We start from the raw sequence: 23,312 nt of genomic DNA, 5'->3' as shown, positions 1-23,312 counted from the left end.
TTGAGCATATTCTATTTCTTTTTTATTATGTCTTTTATTACCATGAGTGACTTAATACCTTTTGATTATGGTTCAAAACCTTTGTACACTATTTATCTGCAGAGCATATATTCTATTTCTTTTTTATTATGTCTTTTGTTACCATGAGTAACTTAATACCTTTTGATTATGGTTCAAAACCTTTGTACACTAATTATCTGCATCATGTCTAATAAAGAGATAGAGTAGATTCGAAGAATCGTCATCGTCACTAATATTCTAATCAAACATATCTTAGTGGACTAAACACGTGGAAAACAAAAACTAAAGACAATCATTCATATAGTTTCATACAAAAATAAATTATTATTTTTAGAGTATATGCTCAAAAAAACATAGTAAAATTTGTATGATGTGTTCAAGTGTTGAAGTGAATAGGTGTCACAAGAACCGCAATCTCTCCTAAAAAACCTACCACCTTGACCAACCTTAACCTTAACCTTAATCTTCACACACATTAACCTCTCTTGTCTGTCTCACTTTCTTACCTATTCAACTTTCTCTCTCTTCAATTTTCTCTCTCCTCCACAATCTCTTCCAATTCTGGTTTCTCTTTCACTCTCTCCCTCTTCTTCTTCTCTCCCTCCCTCTCTCTCCCTCCCTCTCTCTCTCTCTCAGAGTACTGTGATCATCTTCATTCAACAAAACCCTAATTTCAACTTTTAAGGTACTTGCTTCACTCTCTTATCAAATTCATCACTTTCATTCATTTTCGTGACAATTTTTCAATTGGGTTTTCAATTAACGGTATAATTGTGTATGATTTTAACGGTTTTAATGGATCTACGTTTTTGGGTTTGCAGGGAAGTTTTGAGAAGAGGAAAAAAAATTCATTTTTTCTTCTTTCAATTTCAATTTTGTGAAAATTTGTGATTTGAGGGATTATTCAGGATTGGTATATATGTCCTTCAATCAACCAAAAACCGAAAAGAACGACGCCTATTATCAAAAATCTGGGCGACCGTCTAGCTTTAATCAGCAGAGAGGTCCCTCAGGTGGTCATGGAAGGGGCAGCGGTGGCCGCGCACCGGCTTCGTCGCTCTCCTCTAATAGGAGGTCAGTTAGGGTTTACTAATTTGCCATTATATGTGTTTTAATTGAATTATTGTGTTTTTGTGATTTTGTTTTAATTTTTGATGAATTGTGAATAATATGTAGTTTTGAATTGTGTAACAGTGTTGGTCGATATGGATTGGGAAAATGGGGGGTTGTTTTGTAGAATTTGTGTGTATTTTATAAAGGGTTACAAAATCACTTTTTGTATATTTGGTTATGCGGTTACAAAAATTGATTTTGAGTGAATTGGTTTTGTTAAATTGATTCTGGCTAAAAATGACTCGAATGAACGAGTTGAAGGTAAAGTGATTTATGTTTGGATTGGGAAACTGGGTTTGCTTTGTAGAATTTGTGTGTATTTTACATAGGGTAATAAAAGAGTAAACCGCCATCTTGGACCAATCATGAAATTGTAAATGTGTCAAACTGAGACCTCAAATTTAAGAAATACCGAAATGCTCCTTTGAATTTTCCAACGTCAGTCAAATTGTTCAAGCTGCTTCTCTATCACAGTTGCTGATGTGTCACGTTAAGTGTCATTGTGGTGTGTCCACGTGGATACATGAGCAATTGTAACAAAGCGACTTGACGGAATGAGCAATGTGACTGACGTTCGACAATTCAAGGCAGCATTTTGGTGTTTCGTAAATTTCAGGTCCCAATTTGTGACAGTCACTTGCAATTTCACAACCCAAAATGGTTGTTTACCGGTAATAAAATCACTTTTATAGTCTTTATTTGATGGAATCCATGAGTGAAGTTCACACTCCAGATTAAAATAAAATGCTTGAAATACATATACATATGACAAAGGGTCTTGCTAATAGGGCACATGTTAAGGAATCAGCCAATATAAATTTTGTCTTAAAAAATCGGTTTTTTAACATTTTGAATAATTTGAATACACAATTTCGAAAACAAAGTTTCTATATTTACTTCACTAACAAGTGTCCTAAGGGAACATGTTAACATTTGCCTAAGACAAATTACATAATATCATGAGTTTGTGAAAATTTACTATTTTGGTTTTTCAACAGTGTTATAAAAATCCTTGTTTTGTTGCATGTAGTTTGATGATTTTTAATTTGTTAACAATTTTTTTCTCCCATTATGAGTAGTGTGGTCTCTCTCTCTCTCTCTCTCTCTCTCTCTCCTTCCTCTGTTCCTATTTTATTGATTATTTATGTTGTGTGTTCCAGTTCCAGTTTTAGCAAAAAGTCTAATAATGCACAAGGTGGGCAATATAGGGTGAACCCTTCACCAGTGAATTCAACTGAGCCAAACAGTACTTACGCTGCTCGGACCATGCATAACGGTACTCATGTACAACCGCAGATGCATGGTAAGCTTTAACATGAGTTTTTATTTAATTTTGGAAAATCTGATTCTTCTCTTCATTGGTTTTTGGTGTCTGGTTATGCTGTTCAGTAAAAGCTTACTACACCTGAGAAGATCCCTTCTGCTTTATACGGGAAGAATATGCAATTGCAAATAATGTTTGTGTTTTAGTCTGGTAAATTATGGTTTTGTTTGTTTATGTAATTCATTAGTTTACGTGGTAGGATAGGAGCATCTGATGGGCCGGTTGCAAAGGCATCTGAATCAACAGCTGCACAGAGGAGCCCTAGAGTTGCTCAAAATGTACCAACTTCTCAACCGCCCCCTGTGAGCTCTGAACCAACCGTTCCTACAAGCCCTGCTAAGGGTATGTTAGTCAAATGTAGATTGACTCCTGTTTTTTGTTATTCGTAGATTGGGTCACATGAAGTTTTGTTAGTGATTGATTTGTTTTTGATTAGTTGTTTTTTGTTTTCTTTGACTGTGATAGTTAAGTAATTTGAATATTTATGTCTGTCTCAGGAGATACATCAAAGGCATTCCCTTTTCAGTTTGGATCGATTGTTCCTGGTGTTATGAATGGGGTGGCTGTAAGTTCTGACATATTATTGCTAAATGTATGGTTTATACGTGTTTTATTGAATTGTATGGTGAGTAGCTGATCATGTTCTTATAATATGCAGATTCCTGCTCGTACAAGCTCAGCTCCTCCTAATTTAGATGAGCAGAAGCGTGATCAGGTATTCACCTCTATTCTATTTGGCACTTTCTCCTTGATGTCCGTACTTTTGTATAGTTATATATAGTTGATGCTACTTCCCAATGCTTCCGAAGGAATGATATGAATACTATAGATACTGTTTTTGAAATTGAATATGAAAGAGGAGCACATAACAAGTTTTGTCTACTTGAAGTTAGCTTGCTTTATGTTATTTTTCTTCACTTTTCATAGCAAGTTTTTGCCTGATTTCTATTTTCTTAAACTTTCAGGCTCGTCACGAATCTATTAAACCCGTGCCTTCAGTGCCAATCCCTACTGCTCCGAAGCAGCAGCAGCCACCTAGGAATGATGCAGTTGTAACCGAGAAAACTAATGCAAGAGATACTCATCTGGGGGCTAAGGCTAAAAAGGATCCCCAGTTGCCAGCTTTGACACCGGCAAGCCAGATGCAGAGGCCTTCTGTTGTTCCTGTACCTGGGCTTTCAATGCCAACACCATTTCAGCAGTCACAGCCATCTTTACAGTTTGGCGGTCCTAATCCACATATTCAATCTCAGGGGATGTCTTCGACACCCATGCATATTCCTATGCCAATGCCTATACCAATCGGAAATGTTGGACAAGTGCAACAGCCGGTTTTTATTCCAGGTCTTCATCCTCATCCAATGCACTCTCATGGGATGATGCATCCAAGCCATAACATAAGTTTCGCTCATCAAATGGGTCATCAGTTGCCCCATCAAATGGGCAACATGGGCATTGGCACCGGCCCTCCATATCCCCAGCAGCAGGGTGGAAATTTTGCGGGTCCTCGAAAAACTACTACTGTCAAGATAACCCACCCTGAAACGCATGAAGAGCTAAGGCTTGATAAAAGGGCAGATGGATATTCAGATGGTGGGTCATCTGGTGCTAGGACGCATCCTAATGTACCTTCTCAATCCCATCCTGTTAAATCCATTGCTGCTTCTCAGCCTTCGAATTATTATCCTTCCGGCTCATATAGTTCCAGTCCTCCCTATTATCCACCTCCTAGTTCTCTTCCGTTAACAAGTAGCCAGATAACTCCCAACACTCAGCCACCGATATTTAGTTATCCTGGGAACAATGGTCCACAAAATATGGCTTTCATCAATTCATCGTCTCTTAGTTCTCTGCCCGTTACTAAAGTCAGCACTCCTATTCCTCACATTGCTGAAGCTCCCACTGCAGAACGTTCTCGTGAAGTGCCTAAAGTGACATCATCAGCTTCAACGGGGGTTTCTGTGACCATTAAACCAAGTGGTGTTTCTGCTGTTACAGACTCATCATTGACTAATTCTAGTATCTGTGGTGTTCAAAATCCCGAAACCTCCTCGGAAATCTCTACACAGCATTCTAAATCTTCTGAGGATTCTTCAATTTCGAGTTCACTGCCAAAACAATCTGCTGCATCTGTTGTCACTGCTGAGAAGCTTACAGTGCTACCTACATCAGCTGTGACTGTGGACTCTGTTTCAGTTGTGACTAATAATGAAGCCAACACGAGGGAACCTGTTAGTAGGTCCAACTCTTCAAAGGATAACCAGAAGAAATCTGGGAAAATAGGTCAATCATCTGAAGATCAGGTATACATTTGAATTATTTTTAACACAATATTTTGGTCTTGGTATAATTGATTATTTAATGTATATATATGCCTTTTGACTTTTCCTACAGGTTTCTGTGCAATCTCCTACAGTGGCTAGTATGCAGTCTCGAGCTGTTGACAGTAGTATATCTGATACTGGGGTTTCCACACCTGTAGGAAGTGAAACAAACCATTCTCCTGCAATTATCACTGAAAATCTTCTCACATCTGAAGGATCTATTGCTGAAGTGGCTGATAGTTTGAGTGATCATAAGCATGATAAGATAGACGAATCATCCGAAGGTAAGCATTACTATTAAATGATGAACTTCTTGAAAAATTCCAAAAAAGAAAATTAAAAAAAATTAAATGTGGTATTACAATTTAAACAAACTGAAAATATGCTGCAAATGTAAGCACTGAAGTTTTAACCCTTAAACTATGTTCCATGGATACGAATATGGTACTAGGTACGAGTACGAGATATGAGATTTTTAGAAAAAATAAGGTACGGGTACATTAATAATATACAAAGAAATGTCTTTCATAAATATAACATTTACAAAAAATATACAAGAAATCATCTTCATAATAGGATAAAGAAAATTATGTACGTGATAAAGAAAAATTGAGTTGAGTTTGGAAATAAATATACGTGATAAAGAAAATTATGGTAGAAATAGGATATTTATTTACATAATAGGAGTGTGGTAAATGTTGTTGTATAGTAAAAAATAGAGAAAAAAAAAATACAATGTAATAGGAATAGTATCCACAAGTACCCAACGAGTATTGGGCACAGGTACAAGATGAATTTTGGAGTACCTCCTATGCTTCAGAGCTTTTAAAACAATACCGAAAGGACAGGATGAATCTGCTAGATTTAAGTCAGGTGACAGGACAGATGATAGCTTAGGCATACCAACCTATACTGCATTGGATTCTAGTGATGTCTCTTTAGGTAGAAATGATAGTGTAGTTACTAATGAATATTTTTTATTGAAATTTTAGCATCAGATCTGCAGTCTGCTGATTTACCAGAAACAACCAAGGAAATCAATGATAGTACAGAGAATGCTTGCAGTGACTCGATGTCCCATTCAGTGTCAGGTACCAAGGATAGACCAAATTTAGAACCAAATAAGGCGAAAACTACATCTAAAGCGAAGAAGAAAAGAAAAGAGATTCTCCAGAAAGCAGATGCTGCCGGGACAACTTCTGATCTTTATAATGCATATAAAGGACCTGAGGAAAAGAAAGATACTGGCTTAATTTCAGAGAGCTCAGAAAGTGAATCTACATCTGAAGGTTTAAAGCAGTTATCCGCAGATTCTGCTCAGTTAGATGCTGCAGTAAGCGAGAAAAGTGGTCACAATAAAGCCGAACCTGATGACTGGGAGGATGCAGCTGACATGTCTACACCAAAGCTTGAAGTTGATGATAAATCTCAGCAGGTTTTTGATGGAAGTGGAAGTACAGAAAAAAAGTACTCGCGTGATTTTCTTTTGAAATTCTCAGAGCAATGCATTACTCTACCTGAAGGTTTTGAAATTACGGCAGACATAGCTCAGGCTTTGATGAATTCCAATGTTGGTAATTCTCGTGATTCACATCCTAGTCCTGGAAGAACTGTAGACAGGTCAAGGATGGAACACCGTGGGAATGTTGTGGCTGAGGAAGACAAATGGAGCAGAGTTTCCAATGCTTTTAATTCTGGGCGTGGTTTGGATGGTAGTGGTGGATTTCGACATGGCCAAGGAGGCAATTTTGGTGTTTTAAGGAATCCTCGTGGACCGGCACCCATCCAATATGGTGGGGCGATCCTTTCTGGGCCAATGCAATCTGGGGCACATCAGGGTGGAATGCAAAGAAATAGCCCTGACGGGGAGAGGTGGCAACGTTCTACTAGCTTCCAGCAGAGGGGTTTAATTCCTTCTCCCCAGTCTCCCTTACAGATGATGCACAAGGCTGAGAAGAAGTATGAAATAGGTAAAGTGTCAGATGCAGAAGAGGCAAAGCAGAGGCAACTGAAAGCTATCCTGAACAAACTAACTCCTCAAAATTTCGATAGACTTTTTGAACAGGTAAAAGCAGTTAATATTGACAACGCAATCACTCTCACTGGTGTCATCTCACAAATCTTCGAGAAGGCTCTGATGGAACCTACCTTCTGTGAAATGTATGCCAACTTCTGCTCACATCTGGCTACTGAGTTGCCCGATTTGAGTGTGGACAACGAAAAGATAACTTTTAAGAGGTTATTATTAAACAAATGCCAGGAGGAATTTGAGAGGGGTGAAAGAGAACAAGAAGAGGCAAATAAGGTTGATGAGGCCGAGGGTGAGGTCAAGCTGTCAAATGAAGAAAGGGAGCAGAGAAGAACCAAGGCAAGAAGGCGCATGTTAGGAAACATCAGATTGATTGGAGAACTTTATAAGAAGAAAATGTTGACAGAGAGGATAATGCACGAGTGTATAAAGAAGTTACTAGGTCAGTGTCAGGATCCTGATGAGGAAGATGTTGAGGCGCTGTGCAAGCTGATGAGTACTATTGGGGAGATGATTGACCATCCCAAAGCTAAGGAACATATGGATGTATATTTCGAAAGGTTGAAAATATTATCAAACAACATGAATTTATCTTCTAGGGTGAGATTTATGTTGAAGGATGTAATTGATTTGAGAAGGAATAGATGGCAAGTAAGGAGAAAAGTTGATGGTCCAAAAAAGATTGAGGAGGTACACAGAGATGCTGTGCAAGAGAGGCAGGCTCAAGCACAAGTTGGTAGGATGGGTCGTGGTATGGGAAACAATCAATCTGCAAGAAGGAACCCCATGGATTTTGGTCCTAGAGGATCAGCTATGTTGTCTCCTACTTCTCCAATGGGTGGACCGCGTGGGCTGTCTACTCAAACACGTGGATATGGTTTACAGGATGCTCGTTTTGAAGAAAGGCAATCTTATGAGCCTAGGACCTTGCCAATTAATTATCCTCAAAGACCATTGGGTAATGAGTCTATAACATTGGGACCCCAAGGTGGTCTTGCTAGGGGAATGTCCAGTAGAGGACCGACAAATTCAAATACGTCAATACCTGATGTGCATTCTGGCCCTGGAGACTCTCACAGAATGCCTAGCGGTATTAATGGTTATGGCAATTTATCTGAGCGCACATCGTATGGCAATAGGGAGGATCTTGCATCAAGATATATGTCAGACAGGCCTTCAAGTCCAGCTGGATATGATCATTCAAGTGCTGCAGCTCATAATATAAACTATGGTAACAGAGACTTAAGGAATGATGATCGGAATCTAAATAGGCCTGTTGCAACATCACCTCACGCTCAGTCGCAAGGGCCAATTGTCTCTCAAAATGCTTCTACAGATGAACGACTACGGGACATGTCCTTGTCAGCAATCAGAGAATACTACAGGTACTGTTTTGTTTTTGTGTTGTTTATATCTTTTCGGTTACAATTTTTGTTCACTACAGTTTATCTCATGAAAGTTGAGACATACAAATCTTTATTACAGTTTATCTAACCATTTTATTTCATTTAGGATTAGGATTTTACCATTATCAGGATTGTAGCTTTATATCGTCTCATGAATGAATCTGCTGGTGCCAATTATGATTTTTCATTCTTTTATCGATCTTTTGTTTTACTTGCTTGTGTTTTTGGACTACAGTCTACAAGTTTTAATTAGTTGTTTGATTTACCACCTTATTTTCTTTTGTAACCCTATTGTTTAAGCAAAATAGGTCATGATTAGATTAAGTTCATTCCTTCATAGCCTTCAATAATATGATAAATTCCTGAACACCCAAACCACTCCTAACGCCTCAATTCCAGGACATGAAGTTCAACAAATAAAGCGGGACTTCGGAGTGATCAGGGTCTGTAACATTGGTCATTCACATGATATTTTTTATAAAACAGTAATTAAATTTTAAGGAGTTAAAGTCAAATGCAGTTTCCCCCTGGTCCTTGTTTATGACCGAATTTCCCTTGCCTGTTAACTTATGAATATCATAGAATAGTAACGGTTGGAGACTGCGAAATGTTCTACACACATTTCGAATAGGGAAAGGAGATATGGGAAGTTGCTTGGTCTGGTAGATTATTGAATTCAGATTTATTTGTTATTGTGACGTTGTGTAGATGTTGGGGATTCGTCACACAAGTTTTAACGTTATGATTATAATTACTATCATGTATGGACAACGACACATACACTGCATACACACATAAAAGTATGTACATAGTTGTATACTCGTATTAGTTGAGAGCATGAGATGAGTTAATCTTGAGCATGCATGTAAACTCTACTGTCAAATTTTAGCTTTGTAGATACACACATGCATGTATGGGATAACAAGAATTAACACATGAAGCAGTGGCGTTCTTTAATTTACTAGAGACCATGTTTTTTTTTGGTTTAACCTCCTTTAATGTTTTAAGTTGATTTTCCTGAAATTTATTTTAAAACAAAATGATATTTAAATGTCAGCCAAGTGCCAATCCGTGTCTAGTGCATGTCCGTGCAAATAAAAAAAAGTTCTAATAGAGCTCCCGACAAAGAGTGTATGACACAAGTCTAATGAGTGTCATACAGATGTTGTTGGAAACTTGTTTGACACTCTGACTCTGATATCTCAAGAAATAGACATACATGTCTGGCTCATGGAACTTGTTATTAATGGGAACCAAGTTCCATAGGCATGCCGATTCTAGCAGACGTCTTTCGTTTCTTTGTTAAGTTTTTAGGTTTTTTGTCTTTTGCTTCTGCGGTGTTGCATGGCAAACTTATTTCCCATTTATCTTGTGTGTAATATGATCTGACTGAAACTTATGCAATTTTCAGTGCTAGAGATGTAAACGAAGTTGCTCAATGTATCAAAGATTTGAACTCTCCAAACTTTCATCCTTCTATGGTTTCTCTCTGGGTCACAGACTCATTTGAGAGAAAGGACGCTGAAAGAGACCTTTTGGCCAAACTGCTTGTCAAACTTGGGAAATCTCAGGATGGTCTCTTGAGTCAAACTCAGCTTATCGAAGGGTAAGATTTCTTTCACGATATAATGACTAGTAGGAAGAATACTTGAGTTTAATGGTGATGCACTGTCGATGCATATTAGTTTTACACTGACATCCAATGAAATCCATTTTTATCACCACATAAGCCCACTTTCGATGTCTGTAAAACTAACTAGTTCACACTGATGGTGAATGCTGCCTTTTCTCATACTTGTCTTGTAAAAACACTGTTCATGTTATGTTTTTCATATTATCTTGGCCAGGTTCGAGACAGTTCTCAATATATTGGAGGATGCTGTTAATGATGCCCCCAAGGCACCGGAGTTTCTTGGCCGTATTTTTGCAGAACTTATAACAGAGAGTCTAGTCGGTTTGAATGAGATTGGGCAGTTAGTACATGATGGTGGAGAGGAGCCAGGCAGTCTATTAGAATTTGGACTCGCAGCTGATGTTCTTGGAAGCACATTGGAGGCAATAAAGCGCGAGAAAGGGGATGTTGTTCTAAGTGAGATTCGTACAAGCTCAACCTTGCGGTTGGAGTCTTTCCGACCACCTAATAATTCTACTACATCAAGGAAGTTGGAGCAATTTATTTAGATAACAATGATGCTTAATGTATGCTTTTTACATTCATATAGGGGGGAAATGATTTTGTCTATGATTTTGTCTAGTGTTTTTGAGGCTACTCTCAACTTGCAGAGATGATTTTCTCAGTGAGATGGGTGGGGTAGAATGTTATAAATTATGGAATTTCTTGTCTTAATATTATTTCTCCTACATCTTCAATGCAAATGTAAAAGGTTCAATTATTCATCAGAAATTTTTAGGCTGAAGTACTATGTCCTCTTGGTTATGGCCTTTTATTTATTTCTTAGCAGATATAAATGGTTTAAAGATAAATTTTGATGAATATTGATAACCCTCAGATTGAATAGGAAATATCACCACTCTGGTACAATGAGTCTTGCATGAGTCTGTAAATTATAATTTGCTAATAAAGTGAAGTAAGAAGTCAATAAATCTACGATTAGCCAAGAGTAGAATCACCACTTTGTTACAATCAGGGAAAAAAATTCTGGAATTTGTTGACTTAGGATGATAATTCTAAATTTAAATAATCCAAACTCATGAAAGGGGTAGTTTTCTTTATATATAGTATAGATCAATAGAAGACATATTTTTATTTTTGTCCAAAAAAAAGAAGACATATATTTATTAGCATTTGCTGAAAAAAAAAACAAACAAATATATATTTATGATATTTATGAAAACCAAAAAAATGGAAGACAAAATTTATGTATTTAATTTATATGATGACAGTCTAAAAATGTTTACACCGATAATCAATATTAATCGTGAGATGATTAAACATACTTGACTTCAATAGCTATACAAAAGTTAAATTATGATTTATTTAGGTCGACAGTGCATCAAAATTTATTCTTCGACATCGCTTGACATTGTTTTTTTAGTATTTAATAATAAATAAATAAATGGAGATTGTCATTTATAAAAAGATACACACAAAATATAGATTGTGGGTTCTACTAACAAGTGAGTCCTATCATCGTTAATTATTTTCAAATTTTACTGTGTTTCTACTTCTTCAAATAAAAAAAGAGAGGAGATTCAAAACGAAGAGGATCAGAACTCAAGCTTGAGTGTGTGTTGTATATAGTGTTGATATTTTTATCTACTTTTTTTATAACCACTGGTTGAAAAATGAGCACTTTTGTCTATCAATATTTTAATACACATTTTTACGGCTTATGAAAACTGACTGTTTCCTATTGATTCAAATGATCAAATGTTCATTGTAAGATAAGGAGTTGGTTTTGATGTTATTAGGAGATCAATGAAGTTAAAAATTTAAATATGTTTTTGGTCTTTATGAAATTAAGATCTTGAGTTTAGTCCTTACTTTTTTTAGGGGAAGTTTAGTCCTTACTTAATTTTAATAATTTTTTTAGTCCATATAAAAAATTTATGCACTCGGTTTTAGTCCCTTCTAAATCCAAATTTATTTAATTATGTTTAAACTTTCAAGTTTTTGAACAATTTTTGTAGACGTGTTAAGAACATAACTAAAAGTTCTTTCGCAAAACATTAGCTCAAAATTTAATTTCTATGTCCAGATTTTTGTTAATTTTATCTTTAATTTTTGTATTTTTAAAAAATTTCATATTTAATTCATTTCATGTTAAAAACAAATTAAATTTTAGTAAATGAACCATTTATAATTTTCTAAACGTGTCTCCCAAAAATCGTTCGAAAAATTTAAGAGGTCAAGGATAATTAAACAAATTTAGTTTTAGCAGAGACTAAAATTACATGTAATTTTTTTTAGGTTCTGTTTGGGAGTTTGGAAGAGAACAGATGGGAAGTTTAAGAGGGATGAGATTAGACGAAAAAGTAAAGAAATCTTTCGAATTTTTTGAGAGTGGTTTTGTAGGGAATTCTAAATGTATTTTTTTAAAAAAAAACCCTCTAAACTCCTCCTCCAATACATTTTTTAAGTTCCCTCAAATCAGGGGGATTCTCTAAATACGTACTCTCGTATCTCATCATCCTTTCCATATTTTCCTTTATGTTTTTTACAAACCCTCCCCTCCCTTCAAAACCGCCAAACAGAGCTTTAGTGACTAAAAAAGTATTAAAATTAAGTAAAAATTAAACTTAAAAATTCTCAATTTTACAATGACCAAAAACGTATTTAACCTTATTTTATTTTTGTAGGTTACCTTTAGCATGTATGCTTTATTTTGTTCTTGTAATATATTGGGCATGTTTTACTTTGTTCTTGTATTATATTGTGGAACTTTGTTTTGTTTCTATCTTGTTAATAGGAATTGGATATATATGATGTCTCTGTTCTACACAACGTTGAGGAGCCTACTTATCAGGTTGATTTGTTTGTCTATCAGGTTATATAAAACAACCACTAAACCAATCTTTTTTCTCTCTCGCATACCATTGCAGTAGTTTTTCTTCAAATTTCACTTATTTGGTTCTAAACAAAGCCATTTTTTTCATCACCTCTATTTTATTTTATTTTTACCAAAAAGAAAATCATGACTCTTGAATCAAATTAATAAAGAGAATTTGAGATCATAGATTTGTTTATTCTGGTGCTCTTTTTAACTATGATACTCAAGAGTTTTGGTTATGGATTCCAACGTGAAACAAATGCAGATTAATGGGACATGTGAAGATTTCTAAAAGATGATGAACTGAATCTCTTTATATTGTAGCTCACGTTACATGTTTGTGAAGGACGTGTGGCGTGTTATGATACTTCAAGAGGAAGACCACAATGTTGCTTGGACAACAATCTCTGAAAGAGTTAGTGACGTTGAAGTCGAGCTCATGTGACTTGAATGATCAAGTTGAGATGTACATGTTGAATAGTCAATGTATAGAAGAGTTCACAGTTCTCCATACCAGTCCACTTTTAATTATTTCATACGATCGATATTAATTTTTGTTATTTTATTTGAAAACTCCTATTTTTTGTTATTATTTTTTTCCTAAGCAACATTGATATTTAATTTCTCTAATTGTTTTGTGAAATTCAACCTAGATGAAAGCTCCGACAATCTTATATTTTAAAATATGAAAATTTGAAATTTCAACCAAAAAGGAGGCTCTCACAATCTGAAAATTCAATCAAAAGGTGAGTGGAACATTTCAATTGTTGTTCTAATTAGATATCAAACTAGGGTACTATTGAGAATTTAATTTTAAACTTAATTTAAAATATAAATTTAAGTGTTGCAAATTTCAAATTAATGAAAGGAAAAAAACTCACAAATAACATATCATATTAAATATAATTTAAAAAAATTTAATTTTAATTATTAGATAAATCATATACAACAATTGATTCTACGTCACTCTCAATCTCATGTATTAAATATGACTCTTAAGTCATGTATACCAATGACCGAGGAACAACAATATAAACTACATGCACATATCACAAAGAATACAACCAACCAACTACATGCATGCCTACTAAATCCATTCTCCCTAATTTTTCATGACTCTTAGAGTATAAACTACATGCACATATCACAAAGAATACAATCAACCAACTACATGCATGCCTACTAAATCCATTCTCCCTAATGTTTCATGACTCTTAGCGTCTCACATGTTAAGTGATAAAAAATGTTATATATGTTAGAAATATAACATGATTGTAGATTCTATCCGCTATTGCATTTTGTGTATTAAATAATTCATTTTTTTATATTAATAATCACACTTTTTTTTCTCTCTTTCTAATGTTCCAATTTTTGGACAAATTTAAAATTCTTGCCGTTACTACTTTAAACGTAGTCAGAAATTATTTCATTGATATCGAATTTTTCTTCGGCTATTATTTTGTATTTTCCTCTTTTTCTTTCTTTCTTTCTTTCTTTCATCTTGCTGCACAAATTGGTAACAATAAAAGACTTTTGTGCAAACTCATGCGAAACTTGTTTAATTAACCTTCAAATTTTAAATTTCTAAATTATACTTTAGAGCCATGTTTATAATATATATTATAAAAAATTTCTCAACAAAAACTTATATATATTTTTTTGGTCAAGAACTTAGATTTTTTTTTAACATGAGACGATATAAATATGAATTTTTGAGCTTAAAAGTTTGAGATAAAAGTAAAAAAAATTTACTTAGAAATCTTTGCACTTATTTTTTCTTAGTGAACTCTTTATAATTTTTAATTTTTATACTAATTTATAGTGTAATAGTCAATTAGAAATAAAATATTTTTTTTATAAGGAAAAAACAAAATGACAAAAAAAAAATGATGCCTAACTAAATTGGTACCCTACTCTACTTGTTTGTCAATTGCTCATATATGTTATTATAAAAAAGGGAAACATTACATAAAAATTGTGGACATAAAACCTGACCCAGTCAATCCACCCCTAACGGGGTAAAACATAAAAAAAAATAAACAAAGTAGATCCAACTGTAATCAATTCTAACAAACGAACAACATTAACGATAGATGTTTGTGAGTACCAAACGGGTCTATATTTAGGCGAATGAATCGATCGTCAACACGAAATCAGATCACATGCCAATGGATACACCCATGGACAAATTCTTAAAAATGGGGAGTGTATTCGACGGTCTACACGGTAATTACCAAATCCACACGCATCAACTGTTTAATGTGATGATCAACAACAAATTAACAGCCATTCTTGGCCCAACCACAATACCACAACCACCTCCAAAAAAGGAAGGAGACGACAAATTTGAATAACCCATCAAAACCAATCCACAACGGCGGTGAGATAGAGGATATCAAGCAAACTCTTCCTTCTGAGTTTCGACAAAAAAAAACATAAGAGAACATACCGAATGAATAGACCGAACAGATCAGAAGATCCAGATCCAGACCGGTTTCAAACCCACTCGGATACATGTTGTGATTCAATCACCACATGACCCACTAAACAAACCATCTACCTAAATAAACCCAACCAAAGACAAACTGCGATTCCATCACCACATGACCCACTAAACAAAACAATGGTTGTCGCTCATCGCACCATCAGACTTGGAGTCAACATTTGGATTGGTAGGAAGAGATTAGAAGGTTAGTTAAAAGGTTAGGCGGCCGTGAAAAAAGGGTTTGGCGGTCTAAAATATACACAAACCCAAATTTGAAATAAAATAAATGAAAGTCTTTTACCTTATACCTCAAAGTTTTTTTTAAATATTTTATACAATGACTAATGTTGGTGTTTGATTAAAAATTAAACTATGGTCTCAATTTTGAAGTCTTTATCATTTAATTTTAATAATGCTCTCAAAAACTAAGATTGTGCTCATATCCTTGAAGTGAATCTCATAGAATTCCTCTCTTTACCAAAAGTTTTTGCTCATTTGTTAACTCACGCTAGTGTTAAATTTGCGTGAGTTAACTCACGCAGAGATTTACACAAAGATTTACACTAGCGTGAGTTAACTCACGCTGAGATTTACATTAGCGTGAATGCTGAGATTTGCACTAGCATGAGTTAACTCATGCTGCGGGAGTTAACTCACGCAGGGGCATTTTGGTTATTTTACTTGGGAATGAGTAAAAACTTTTGGGTAAAGAACAAAATTCAATCTCAAAAGCCCTAATCCACCTTTTCTCGGCTCTAAAACTCGGTTCTAAAAGCCCATTCAAAAATCGGCTATTTTACACTATACACGTTCTATAAAAATCCTCTCACGAAAAAAGAATTGCATGCAATAGAAAACAACCCTCTCACAAACAAACGATTGTATTTCTATTACACTTTCTTTCTTTGATAACAAACAAAATGGGGAAGACATTGAAGACATTGATAATAAACACAATAGAGAAGACATTGACGGAAGTGCTCAGTGATAAAGCGTTTGGAAGACCAAACTTCTTCAAAATGAACAAATTATTGTGAATTTTAATACCGTTTATCTTTCTCATATACCACAGACGTCGGATAAAAAGAGAAATCATGACAAAGCCTAACTGTGGAGATTGTGGAAGTAGTTTATAAGGAGATCAGAAGTGAAAAACACATAATATATGCAAGGTCTGGGTTCAAACCCCGATCACAATTAAAAAAAAACCGTGGTTATTCATGTGTTTTGAAGAGTGTTATCACTTTTCATATCCTTTATTACTTTTGCTTTACTCATACCTCAAACATTAAACAAAACTTGAGATTTAATCATAAGAACAAATATGTGTAGTATGTGTAATTTTTATTAGTAATCAAAGTTGAAAAGCTTGACAAAAGAAAGTGAACATTTAATTTATCAATTAAATGTGAACATTTAATGTTATTAGAGTTTTTTTAACAACAAAAGAAGAATCAATATATTCACGACTAAATTCACATGCGGATGAAGTACATATGAGTAGTCCGCATCTAGTATATTATATGGTTTTGGCAGGGGTCGCCCTAAGTATGGTTGGGAGAGCGGTAACTTAGGACATCATTTTTTTAAGGACATCAAAATTATTATTTTTACTTAGTAATTAGTATTATATGGATATATTTTTTAAATTGCTTTGATTAATTATATTGACAATAAACTTTTAGAGAATTTTGATTATGAATGAATATTTTGCAACAAAAAGTGGAAGAAGAAAGACATTCAAATAATTAAAAAGGATACAATTTTATTGATTGATCAAGATATCAAAAATCTCAGGATCGACCTTAGATTTTGGTTCTATACATTTAGTTGTCTATTTTTATATTTTTTTTAAAGAATTTAGAATAGTGTTTGTTTTTTTTTTTTCAAGGAAGAATTGTGTTTGTTATAGGTGTTAGTTTTGGCATGGAAATATATATTACTTATATATTATTATAATTATTAATTAATTAAAAATTTAAAAGTTAGAACCCTTTGACCCTGTCCGGCAACGCCAATCAATCTGAAGATGGTCATTTTACCCTTCTTTCATCAAGCATGAACACACTCAACTATGTGATGATCATGTTCCTTAACTTATCAAAGGAAAATGCTCAACATAACTAAAAGGTATCTCACAAAATTGTTTGATCGGCTATACATTCATGATTTCGAAAAAGAAAATGATAATTTTCTTGTTTCTATATGACATTATACGTTCAACTTTAAAGTTTGATCTAATAGTAAAAAGTTAGGTCTTAGACCAAGAGTTTCTGATTTTGAGTTCCACCAGTTATTGCCTGTGATTTTGAATTATAATGATTCTGTAAGGCTGCTTGCATTTTAGCTATAGAACGTGTTTTGATACCTGACAACAAACTGTTGTTAATTCTAAAAAAAAAAAAAAAAAAGTACTCCACGTTAATTCTTTTTTTTTTTTTTTTGAGAGATACTCCACGTTAATTCTAAAAACTATAAAATTAAACGGGTGTATATCAGAATTTCATATAGATTAGGTGTACATAGTCAAAGTACTCCACGTTATTATATTAACCCTTTTGAGTTGAATTCAGTACAAATTTTAGTAAAATATTACCTTTTTCATAATTATAAGCTCATTATCACAAAAAAAAAAATCGTCCCTAAATATATTTTTTTTAATTATTAGATATATATTTTTTGACAAAATTATTAGATATATTTATTATTAGTTTTTAAATATCCCTAATTAGTACCCCCCTTAAAAAAAATCTCTCATTTTTTGGTTACAAAGCTAAGAAAAGAAAAAGAAAGCAAGAAGAAAAGAAATGAAGACTAAGCTCTTAGGAAGCAAGTTCCCATGGCATCAAATCGAAGCTTGTCAAGGAGATCATGAGGAGGGGATTGATGCTCTATGTAGCCTATATTAGAAGAAGCTCCGAGCTTTGCCAAGAAATCGGCGCAACGATTTCCTTCTCTAAGGGTATGGAGAATAGTGAAGTTATGGGAAGCTATTATATCCTTGATGTCTTGTATTATCACCGCATAGGTATGAAATTTGAAGCCACGCCTGAAATGAGATTAACTGACAGCTGAGAATCTGAGAAGCAAATTAAATCCTCCATTCCCATGTTCAAAGCCAGCTGAAGCCCCTTGTGGATGGCTGTGAGTTCGGCCTGCAGAATGCAAGTTGAGTCCTGGATGAAACCTGAGAAACCCCTCAGAAAAAGACCTGCTTTGTTTTAAAAAAATAATTTATTTGGAACATAAAAAATAAATATTGAACACATTTATACATATAGAACAATTTAAGTAATATTCATATATAAATTCTATTCTTGACTGATCCCATCAATTTTTCTTAATACATAGGAAAGTGTTAAAGATGCTTACAAATGGGGACATAGTCAAAAGCCTATTTTAAATCTTTTATCAAGTCTTCCATGGATAATTTGAGGTAAGCACAATTCTAGTATAATGGCATTGACTTTTAAGGATATATTCCCACTTGCAATAAATAAAACCATAGATTAACATTTTATTTCACACTAATTATTATTTTTTAGTTACCGAGAAAAACAAAAGAAAAAAAAGAACAAAAAAAGACCATGTCCTTACAAATGACACACTAAGTGCATCATTTAATAAAAGTGAATAGACTAGGAGAAGATTTATGGAGCACAATTAGATTATCTAAGTTTTTTTTTTAGGGGTAGATTATCTAAGTTATGAGCTCCCATATTTGTTAGAACATCTGCATAAGTACTCCAAACTAGCCGAAGGAGTGAGGGTGGGAGTAATAGCTTCCAAACGTTTGTTTGACAACGTGAAACTGAGAAACAATTGTTGATATGATATGGTACCTTACGAGAAAGATTCTATAAAAATAAATATGTTGTGCGATATCCAAATAAATATTCCACATTATTAGCGAAATTAAGGTGTCAACTACAACTATTAAGACTACAAATGATAATTGAAATATTATCCTAGCCAACATTGTGAGACTTTAGCCTGAATGTACATCATGAACCCTGCATGCATTCTGAATCTCAAAAGCGTAAGGACATAACAACAAGTATCAAGAAATGGTTTCATCTTCACTGTAGAATGGAGAACCGACAAGTTGTTGTTAGATGAAGTCCCTGATTGGCTTGCTAAGTATGGTGCTTCTTCTTCGGATGCTTTTAAGACTTGGATTGTTTGTCCTCCTCAACTGCATCACTCCCTTCTGGATGATGCTCTTGGTGTTGCTCGCATGAGATTGTAGTTTGTTTTTGTTTTTATCATTTCTTCTTAATCAAAAAAAGATGAAGTCCCTGATGACATAAGATAAATCTAGTACGGAGGGACTTGTGACAAGTTTACCATAAGAAGAAGAACAATGATATTTGTACAACCATTTTGTGACAACTTTTTGTTTTTCTTTTTATTGGTAAAAAAAAATAGAGAGAGAAAAATGAAGAGATATAATAAGATCATAATGTGAATATAACAGAGAAAGTTGTACAAAAAAAGAAGTTTTTTTTTTGCTCAAGTAGTCTAGCGACTAGAATTCACATTTTTCAAAGTGAATAAGTGGAGTGTCGGGGGTTCGAACCCCGGCCCCTGCATATAATAATGCATGTCCCTACCAACTGAGTTAAACTCACAGGGACAGGGAGGGACAGGAAGAAAAAGAAGTTATTGATGAGTTAAGGATAATAAAAGAAGACATGTTGGTCATATCCTATTAAAATTTAAAAAATGATTTCAATTCACCGTGAAAGTTCTAAATTGTCCCTTTCGTAGAATCAAATTAATCAATTTTGAAAGCTCGCGTTTATGGGAGAAGTAACATGCATTCGTGCTCTTTCGATATGTTACTAAACAAACACATAATCTACCTCCTTCTTATGAGACCAAAATGATACCTCCAAAATAGTCAAGGGACTAAAAAACCAATTAAAGCTTCAAAATAACTAATTTGAATTTGGACCGTCCAATGTTGATCAAATAGTCACCGATAGCCCATATATGCGTGAATGCGAAAGGTTATAACACAAATAAATTCTACAAAATGTCTCCAATATTCAAAAGGTTAGAACAATTATAATTGGTCAATGACCAAGCACATATATAAAGGAGCTAAAGGTCCATGTATTAGCTCATTCCTAATCATAGATACTCCAATAAAGGAGTATACAATATATTATCAATATGTTTAAACAAGGAAGACACGTTGTGTTGATTCTTCTCTTCTTTATTCTTTCATTTTTCATTGGTGCTAATGGGAAGCACTTTGTGCTTGTTCATGGAGCTTTCCATGGTGCATGGTGTTGGTATAAGGTTGCAACTATGTTGAAATCAGCTGGTCATAATGTTACAACTATTGACTTGGCTGGTTGTGGTATCAATCCAATACAGGTTCAAGAGATTCATTCAATTTCACAATATTATGAACCTTTTATGACATTTATGGAATCTCTTCGTCCCAAGGAGAAGGTGATTCTTGTGGGTCATAGTTTTGGAGGGATACCCTTATCTGTTGCTATGGAAAAATTCCCTAACAAAATTTCTGTTGCAGTTTTTATCACTGCATTGGTGCTTAGTGAAAACCTTAATTTCACAAGTTTTAATCAAGAGGTACTTTGCTTTGTCTTTTTCTCACATTTATTATACACAGTATATGATTGATTAATATGGGTACTCTTTTTTTCTTGAATAATATAGAATACAGTCTTGATCATGGTTATATCCATATATGTTTATGGTACTTTAGAATTTTCTGAGTTTTAATTTTAATTGTGGAAGTCTATTGTCACATTTGTTTATAATTTATCTCATTTTGTTTTATTGCCGCATAGAATTCCACTCGACAGGGAGAATCCCAGTTATTCTTCTCAAATGGGACAAATAATCCTCCAACTGCCTCATTGTGGGGATCCAAAATCATGTCATCTAATCTATATCAATTATCTCCTCATGAGGTAATTTTTTTTCGTTGTTGATTCAAATAAAAGTAAATAATTTTACTTTAATTGAATATATAGTTGATGTCTATGCATCTTCTACTTTTTAACCTAGACCGGTCAAAGAAGACCACAAATAGAGAGGTTTGGTAGTTTAAGTGATTTGAGTTAAGTGATAAAAATTTAGAGGTTTTTAAACCTAGATGGAATACAAAATATTAATTTAACAATTAATTATTAACATATGTCGTTCCAAAAAAACATAAATAAATTGATGTCCCATTTTGATACTTTCTCTTGACATCACTAGCACCAAATGTGTACACCAAGTTAGCTTAACATGATACCATGTTATATTTTTGTTTAGGGGCATATTATATTATATATTATATTAATTTACATTGAAGCCATATATTGATGGTAACATGCGCATGATTTGACACTTGGATTATCGTTGGTGAGGCCACATCCTATCTTTAATGACAAAAAACTATTGTTGAAAGAAACAAGAGTTACCAAGGAGAGGAATGGAAGGGTGCCTAAAGTCTTCATCATCAGCAAACAAGACAATTTGTTGACAGAGGATTTTCAAATGAGGATGATTGAGAGTACTCGTCCATATGTTAAGGTGAAAGTGATAAGTGGTTCAGATCACATGGTCATGTTCTCCAAACCAAAAAAGCTCACCTCACACATTCTAAACATTGCTCACAAATACTAACAAGGATTTCAATTCATTGGTGTTTTTAATCAACAACTTTAAGATTTTCATCTTTATTAGTTTGTGATTTTATTGATGTTGTGTATTATTTTCAAAATAAATGGAGAATGGTGAAACTATCATTAATTAAATTGAAACTATTATTTTCAATTAAAATTTTTTGAGGGGATTTGAAGTGCATCCTTTTAAGTTATAAAGTTCAACTCTTACTATTAGAATTATGACGATGTTTATACTAATTCTTTCATGTTTCTAAACAATGAATGCTCATCGGTTTTTATACTAGAAAAAAAAGTAAAATTATATATACAGCGGATTTTTTTGAGTTTGAGTTTTGATGAATGCAACAACATAATTCATTCATATGGGTTGCGGTCTCTCTCTCTCTCTCTCTCTCTCTCTCTCTAAATATATATTCTCTCTTTAAATATATATTGTTAACTTGAAATTTTTTCTTTCAACAAATAAACTTGAATGATCAATCTAGGATTCAAGTTAAATCCTTGAGGAGTTCAAAGTTGATAGGTCTATATCCATAAATCTTAGTTTGTGACGCAAGAAACATCAAAAAATAAAGATAAAAAGAAATTGATATTATTATAAATATAGGCAAGTTACATATATCATTTGTTTAACAACGTTATCCGGTGAGAGCGGATGTGTTATATTGTAGACACATTTTTGAAACAGAATAAACTCTTTTGCATGAAGATTAATTCTACTATTTATAAAGAAAATAAATTAACTCTTAAAACACATGAATGTAATGTATCTTCTAATTTTATTGGAGTATTCTTCAAAGAGCTTTTATTTTCTTTTGAATCTTTGGCGATGAAATTTCCATTGAGGCATATCCATTCATAAATGAAATAAATTGGCTCGAAATTAAAATATCTAATGAAAATTTGCATGTACATCACTATTGGAGTGCCATCATAACAGTTTGCATAGCTAACCAATTTGTTGCTAGGACTTAAACTTATATATGAAGTAGAATTCAAAAGACTAGTCCATTATATAAAAGAGACTGTTATGAACTAAATAACGAATGAGACTAGTCCATCACAATGAGCCCCCACAGACCCGAGTAGACTTTGTCTTCTTTATTTCATTCGTTTTTGGATTCGCATTCATTAAACTTTTTTATACGGTCTGTTTGTGTATAAATTCAGTTGACATGATTGTTCATGGTGGTCTCGACATTGTTGATTGCTTGCAGAATTGTTTTTGATTGTGACTGTTGTTTGGTTTGGTCTACTTTAGCCACAATTTTGATTTTAATGCAAACTTATTTCTATGATACAATTCGTTCATTAGCAATTTAAGTTGCATGTCAAAATCTTTCAAATTACAATGATGGGTGCTTCACCTATTTAGCATTAGAATTAATAAGCACCTTCATTGTGTAAAGAAAATGTTTGGTGCTTATAGAGAAGGGTGACTATATA

General features: G+C 33.8%; 2 protein-coding genes across 12 annotated transcripts; both read left to right on the top strand.

Moving 5' to 3' along the window:
* Positions 1–476: 476 nt before the first annotated feature.
* EIF4G (eukaryotic translation initiation factor 4G) lies at positions 477–10,634 on the top strand. Of its 11 annotated transcripts, none has more exons than XM_085735876.1 (11): positions 477–706; positions 843–1,095; positions 2,301–2,437; positions 2,663–2,800; positions 2,956–3,023; positions 3,117–3,173; positions 3,424–4,761; positions 4,853–5,066; positions 5,781–8,196; positions 9,629–9,823; positions 10,065–10,634. In XM_085735876.1, exons 2-11 carry the CDS (start codon positions 941–943, stop codon positions 10,396–10,398), a joined length of 5,052 nt encoding a protein of 1,683 aa, XP_085592002.1. In that variant the 5' UTR covers positions 477–706; positions 843–940; the 3' UTR covers positions 10,399–10,634. The 11 variants fall into 11 exon arrangements, with proteins under 11 accessions (XP_085592002.1, XP_085592000.1, XP_085592010.1 ...); XM_085735874.1 differs by having other exon boundaries at positions 5,775–8,196; XM_085735884.1 differs by having other exon boundaries at positions 2,658–2,800.
* A 9,664-nt stretch (positions 10,635–20,298) lies between these two features.
* Positions 20,299–21,920, top strand: LOC146896416 (methyl jasmonate esterase 1-like). Its single transcript, XM_085738366.1, has 3 exons — positions 20,299–20,817; positions 21,039–21,161; positions 21,577–21,920. The coding sequence occupies exons 1-3, from the start codon at positions 20,392–20,394 to the stop codon at positions 21,862–21,864; spliced, it is 837 nt and encodes a 278-aa protein (XP_085594492.1). The 5' UTR covers positions 20,299–20,391; the 3' UTR covers positions 21,865–21,920.
* Positions 21,921–23,312: the final 1,392 nt, after the last annotated feature.

This window comes from Medicago sativa, chromosome 8 (assembly GCF_051527215.1).
Source record: "Medicago sativa cultivar Bolivia chromosome 8, Bolivia_mono, whole genome shotgun sequence".
Classification (NCBI taxonomy): Eukaryota; Viridiplantae; Streptophyta; class Magnoliopsida; order Fabales; family Fabaceae; genus Medicago; species Medicago sativa.
This window is presented reverse-complemented; position numbering and strand designations above follow the sequence as displayed.